General features: G+C 51.6%; 1 protein-coding gene across 1 annotated transcript in view; it reads left to right on the top strand.

Moving 5' to 3' along the window:
• The window catches only part of LOC123520977 (amyloid beta precursor protein binding family B member 2-like), a 279,202-nt gene that overhangs the window by 266,443 nt on the left and 6,020 nt on the right, over positions 1 to 6,739 (top strand). Inside the window, exon 7 of the mRNA XM_045284051.1 lies at positions 3,812 to 4,017. Coding sequence (XP_045139986.1) covers positions 3,812 to 4,017 — 206 coding nt within the window. The remainder of the gene's footprint in view (positions 1 to 3,811; positions 4,018 to 6,739) is intronic.

The raw sequence follows: 6,739 nt of genomic DNA, 5'->3' as shown, positions 1-6,739 counted from the left end.
CATCCATCCACCCACCCATCCATCCATCCTTCCACCCACCCATCCATCCATCCATCCATTCTGTCTGTCCATCATCTGAACACCTATCATGTTAGATGTTGAGGGTATGACGGTGAATGTGATAGGTACTCTGCTGGCATGCCCTCACAGTGTGGAAACGTATAAAAAAGATCCTATGAGTGATTCTAAAACTACTAATAATGTTATAGATCTAATAATATTATAGATATGCCCCCCTCACATCCTCTTCCTTCATCACTATTTGTTTTGGGCAACAAAGTAGACCCATTATTGTTTGTTTGTTTTTATTTTTTATTATAATCTCAGCAAAAAGAAAATGCTATCAGCCAAATAAACGTAGAGTGGGTTCAGTCGAATGTACCTCAAACCACACTAGTTGCTGTGGGTCTTGACTCGCGAAGACCACCACCGGGTGTGGCAGAGCAGACCTGTGCGCCGAGGGGTTTTCAGGGACTGTGGTTCCTTTGAGAGACTGCTGGGTACAGAGACTGCCCAGCACTTAACTTTTTACACCCACGATGGTTGAAGGCGGTGATGTTAGAACTAACTGTCGAGTCAGCTCGGACTCAGAAGGACCTCAGACAGGACGGAGTGAAACATGGCCCGGGCCATGTTCTTATGTCTGAGCCATTGGTGCAGCCAGTCCATCTCTTCAGGGGTCTTCCTTGTTCACGGACCCTGGTGGAAGGGCCGGTGAGGGATGGCGCAGGGCGGGCCAGTGTTTCGTTCTGTGGTGCACGCACGGGTCGCTGTGAGTCAGAGCTGATGCCCTGGCACCTCGTGACAGCTACAGCATCTTGTTGAGGAGAATGCTGCCAGGTGCCATCCAGTCGCTTGTGACTCACGGTGACCCCGTGCACGACAGGAGAAAACACGGCCCGCTCCTGCACTGGACCCATTACCGCAGCCAGTAGGTCAACTCTTCTCGTTGAAGGTCTTCCTCTTTTTCACTTGGTCCCTGACTCTTTATCAAGGACGGCGCCCTTTCCGGGCTTTCTTGATAACCTGTCCAATGTATATGGTGACAGGTGTTGGTGTTAGATGCCGGCAAGTTAGTGCCAACCCGTGGCGCCCCTGTGTCCAGCAGAACGTGCCGGGCCCTGCACAATCCTCACAGTGGTTCCCGTGCTTGAGCCCATTGGTGCGGTCACCATGTTGATCCATCTGGCCAAGGGCCTGCCTCTGTTTGGCTGCCCTGATAGTTCACCACCACGTCCTTCTCCAGGGACTGGTCTCTCCTGACAGCATGTCCCAAGAGCATGAGAGTCTTGCCATCTGCTGCTCTAAGGAGCGCTCTGGGAAAGGTCGAGCAGCCCAAAGCCTCTTGCAGGCTACCCTTGAGGTACCCCCTCAAGCCACTGACCTGGGTCTCTGTTCTCCATCTAATACGATTTCACGTCTGACCGCGGTGTTTCGTTCTTCATATAAGGCACTGGCCCAGCTGTAGAGGCCACTGGGATGAACGTGTGAATTCAGACCCTCAGATCTCATAAGCCACAGAATGGGACCCTCACCGCCTCTTTGAGCCTGGTCCGTTTCTAACCCAGAGCAGTTTGCCGGAGGGCCACTAAAACACTCTCCAGCCTCCTCCCCAGCCCTCTGTCCTTGTGTAAGACCACCGATAACCAGCTGATAATGGCCTCCCCGTCCCTGTTCTCCGGAGATCAGACAGAGGCGCACAAACATGTCTGCTTCTAGTTGTCTCTGCACGTTTGGGTGACGAAATTATTTAACCGTGCCTAATTTCCCTTCGGACAGAAGGAGGGGATTTCCACGATGATTACAGACAAGGGGCAGTTCTGCCTCAGGCCAATTAAGTGAGAACAGTGGATGCGGACGGCGGGGACCCGGGAAGGGAGTGCACATCGGGCCGCAGGCGTAATCAGCCTCTTTGTTTGGTTCCTTCTGATCCTCTGCATCGTGACAGCCTCCGTGCTGCCGGCCATTGGACGCCGTGACATTTACACAGGACCAGGCCGTGTGGCACGTGTTCCCATTGGAATTGCTCGAGCGAGCGCCCTGCCGCCGCCTAGCCCTTGCAACACAGCCACCCCACGTTCTGAGCTCCCATTTAAGTTTGCCTGCCTGCCTGCACCCCCATTATGCCTGCCCCTCCCCCAATGCCTTCTTCCACTCCCTCTCCCTTCTAGCATTTTTACCCATTTCATATTCAACTCAAAGATGACCAAGTGTTTGGTTTTTGTTTGGGGTTTTTTTGAATACACAGTTTGGCTTCAAACAGATGGACTGCCGATGTAGGCTAAGGTTGGCTGCAATAGCCCAGTTGAATGAATTTCATTTGGTTCCCACATTGTTTTTTAAAAGATCGTATTTTTTTTTTTTTTAAAGATCCTATTTTTAATTGGAAGGCTTTGGGCCCAGCAAACACTTCCCAGTTTGCCGTCCTCCCTGCCCTTCTGTATTGTCTCACAGCCAGCCTGCTTCCTGGGGTTACGTTACCGTCCTGTTTCTAGCGTCAGCCGAGTCCTTGGTGAATCCCAAGTCTTTTTCGGTCCGTCTTCCTTGGGGATCTTCGCTGTGCGATCTAAAAGCCTAGAGGAGGACACGCAGACCGCTTGCTACTCCGTAGTATCACACAGGCAGGGTAGTTAGAAGCACCGGAGAGCTGTAAGTGCAGTAGAATCCTCACCTACCCTGCAGAAGACCCAGGTTCGATTCCTGGCGAGTGTACCCTCTGTCAGCAGAGGCTCATGTATTGCTGGATGCATAACAGATTTGGGCAGAGCTTCCCCACTCAGACAGACTAGGATGAAGGCCTGGCAAGTCTATTCCTAAAATTCTGCCAGCGAAAACCCTATTGAGCACAATCTGTAGCCTGTCCAGGGCTTGGTGCAGGATTGGGCAGCGTTTTTGCCTCACTGTGCCCTGGGCTGGGAGCCCTGGTAGTGTAGTGGTTACGAGTCAAGCTACTAACCGAAAGGTCAGCAGTTCAAAGCCACCATCTGCTCCATGGTAGCAAGATTAGGCTTTCTACCTGCATAAAGATTTCCAGTCTCAGAAACCTACAAGGGTAGCTCTCCCCTATCCAATGGGGTCACTATGATTAGCAATCGGCTTAGTGGCAGCGAGGCCTATGGGGTCCCATCTGCCTGTTAGTCTCCATACTGGAGGAAGGTGTTGCTAGTTTTAGCACCAGGTTTACAGGACGCGTCATTTTGACACTTTTTTATTTCCTCAGTGAAAAATCACAGAAACGGTGTGCATTTATTTACCTCCTGTCATTCATGCTGACTTATCCATTTAATGAGACAAATAAATATACAAATCCACTTCCTTCTCAGCCGTCTGGTCTCATAATTCTGTGTGGTGTACCTATCTACAGATACACGTCAATTTGACGCGAACGTAAATTGAGTATTAATCCCAGCAAGCCGGTTTCATTCATGAAAGCATTACTTCGGTAATGAGCCTAGTCCAAACCGTCTTAGAAGGCAGACGTCAGAGGTAAAGACAAAGGGTGCAGCGGAGAGTGTCGTGTCAACCTACCCAAGTTACCCGTAGGATGCGTCAAGTCCAACGTCTCAAATGTTGTGTCTTGTTAAATATTACACATTTTACAGCAAGAACATGGCATCACGTGGTTTCATTCATAAGTTAATAGTGTATGGCGATGTAGTGTTTAAAGACAGTGTTTTTCAAAGACAGTGTGCAGTTCCGTTCTCGCGTCAATTTGTCGCATGTCCCTAGAGATTAGGTATATAATAAAGGTCCGTAAATCTGTTAACAAAACCCTGCTTTCTTTTGTTTGTCCTTCTCGGTTTCCCAGCAGATATTTGGAGTGACCATTCATTTCAGACCGATCCGGATTTGCCGCCCGGCTGGAAAAGAGTCAATGACATCGCTGGGACCTACTACTGGCACATCCCCACGGGCACGACGCAGTGGGAGCGCCCGGTCTCCATGCCGGCAGACCTCCAGGGCTCCAGGAAAGGGTCCCTGAGTTCTGTCACACCCTCTCCCACCCCGGAGAACGAGGTAAGACCCCGTGCAGCCTTCACGGCTTCTGAGAGTGGGTGCTCTTGTAGTTTCTCCGTAGACCAGTAGCGGCTGTCCTGTATGGTCATCCAGGTGACGCCCCTTGGAGACTTTCCTTACCGTCAGTGGTGTCCCAGCTGCACAAAGCAAGAGGGGCTGATGAGTGAGGGGTGGCTAAGACCATGGGGCTCTTGGAGACGGGACTCTCCTCTGCAGGCGCCCAGCCTGGCCCGGGGATGGCTCCCTGCAGTGTTTACCGGCAGACCTCTCTGGGCCAGGTGTGTGAGGTGAGCCTCACGCCATGGGAGGGGTCCTTTGGTCCTGTGGAGAGGGTGTGTGTAATCCTTGAAAGGCCTTCATTTCTTTTTCTTTTTTAAATAATAATAAAAGGGATGTGTCTGTTTAGCACAGGTGACATGATTTGAGAAATCATTAACTGCTTGAATTTCTGCTCTGGGTGCTTAAACAAAGAGTGGCGCCATTCAAGGGTCCCAGTGTGGTTCTCTCTCAGATCAAGAGCCTTGCCACTAGGAACCTTGGTGGATTGAGAGGATTACAGTTGGAAAAGGTCACAATTAAGTAATGACTTTGGGGTTGGGGTTTTTTCCCCTTCTTTTTGGTTAGAGAAGTCGTTTGCTCCCTGACATGGGGGGCTATGACGGACCTATTTCTGACCGTGGCCATTTACTCTGTCGTTTGTCCTTTGGCAAGCCCTCCCCTTGGAGGACGGAGTCTGTGGGCTAGACATCCTGCCTGCAGCACTTCTCAATACGTTTGCAACTGTTGTCTAGTTAAAAGCAATGACAGTCGTATTTCTGACATCTTTGATGATTTCACTTGCTTTTCCCTCAAAAAACAGACAAACCCAAGCTCACTGCCAGTTCTGCCTCCTAGCCACCTTCTCGGACAGCGTGGAGAGCCTCAGCTTTCTCACTCAGAGCCACGTGTGGTTTCAAACTGCTGGCCTTGTGCTTCCCAGCCCGCTACGTAACTCACTTTGCTCCCCTGGGAAGCAGTGATTCCTTCCTTCGAAACTCTTTTCTGCCTCCTGACAGCACGAGGCTTGGGAATCTCCCGGACCCAGGCTAGGCCTCCGATCCCTCAGCTTAAAAATGGTCCGTGGCGGTGAGCTGTGTCTTCTTTGGTAGACCAGGACCTGGGCTTAGCTTGCCCTGGTTAGCAGGAACACATCTTACTCAGTATCATGGAACCACGTAGGATTGTACTGACTGTCACTGAGATGTGTTTATACAATATTCACACCCCCTGAGAAGTTCCTATTCCACATGAGTCTGTCCTGTACACGGCATCCTGAGGACAAAGACGAACCAAGCAGCCCCAGTCTCTAAGGACTTAGTAGGAAATGTGGGGCCTTCTTCCTATTCCTGCCCAGGTGGGTGCTTGGATTCCCCTTTGTACACAAAGTGGCCTCTTAGAAGCCAAGCCAACCATTGCACCCTCTGCTCTAAGGCTTTGTGGGCTTGTTTCTTCCTTCCTCTTGGCTTCTCGGTTAGGATCGCTCTCTCTCTGTCCCAGTGCTGTATTCTCCTTCAGCATCTTCACCAGTCAGGGGTGCCCGACAGCCAGAGACGGCTAGGGAAAGAAGGTTGGTCTGGTGCCAACATCCATCCCTCAGAGACGGGGAGACCGAGAGGCCGAGAAGTGAGACCGCTTTGAGGAGTTGTGCTCAGGTCTTGTGTAAGAGGCACCCCTCTTGGGATGCTGTGCTGTGCTCGTGATTAGATGGGCTATGGGTTCAAGGGAGGGTGACGACAGGGTTAAAGTGCCATCGCATTACCTGGCAAGGCTACATTAATAGGATCGCTGACTGGATGCTGACTGTGATCGCTTTGCTTGAGTTTCACAAAAATGTGTGTCCACTTGGCTGGCCGTTGATTCTCAGAAATGAGGCAGCCGTGTCACGATGTCACTTGACAGGTGTGTAAAGATGCAGTCCTTTCTGATGATGTGATCTGATGTGATCAGCCAATCCGTTGTGAGGGGCTTAGACTTCCTTACCGAGGTCACCATCCTGATGGATGGGAGGGAAATTCCCTGGGCCGTGACCCCCATCGCCTTGTGTGTTCTGAGAGGTAAAAGGAGCCGGAAAGAGGGACTTCAGAACCACCACCTGGGAGGGCAGCACAGCCTTTGGATCCAGAGCCCCTGAGCAAAGAACCATCTTGACCCGGAGGAAGCTGGGTGCCGAGAAGCTGGCTGGAGCTCTCCCAGGACCACCAGGCCACAGCTGCTGAAAGGAGCTGCCGACCTGCCTCCAGAAGCGGCAGAGAAAGAAAGCCCTCCCCTGGGGCTGTGGCCCCCAGATCGGGCATCTGGGCTCCTGAACTGCGAGGGAGACAGCTCTGTTTGTGAAAGCCCTCCACGTGCAGCGTTATGACTGCTAGGGCAGTATCCGATCACTGTGGATTTGATACCCAGGCTCATCTTCATAGACCAACAGGCTTCCCTGCTTCAGAGCTGCCGTTAGGTGGTTCATGCCCTACCACATGTTCCTCCTGTGTGGTCTAGTGGTTATGAGGGGGCTGCTAACGGCAAGGACGGCAGTTCAAAACCACCAGCTCCTCTTCAGCAGAAAGATGAGGCTCTCTACGCCCTTGAAGAGTTGCCGTCTGGGAAATCCGCAGGGGCAGTTCTCCCGTCCTGTAGGGTCACCGTAAGTTGGTATCCACTTGACGACAGTATGTTTTGCCTGAGGCCAGGC

Source organism: Echinops telfairi, unplaced genomic scaffold (genome assembly GCF_000313985.2).
Source record: "Echinops telfairi isolate 266 unplaced genomic scaffold, ASM31398v2 ScPeMD7_7468;HRSCAF=8506_0, whole genome shotgun sequence".
Taxonomy (NCBI): domain Eukaryota; kingdom Metazoa; phylum Chordata; class Mammalia; order Afrosoricida; family Tenrecidae; genus Echinops; species Echinops telfairi.
The sequence above is the reverse complement of the archived record's forward strand: the minus strand, read 5'-3'. Positions and strand labels throughout refer to the sequence as shown.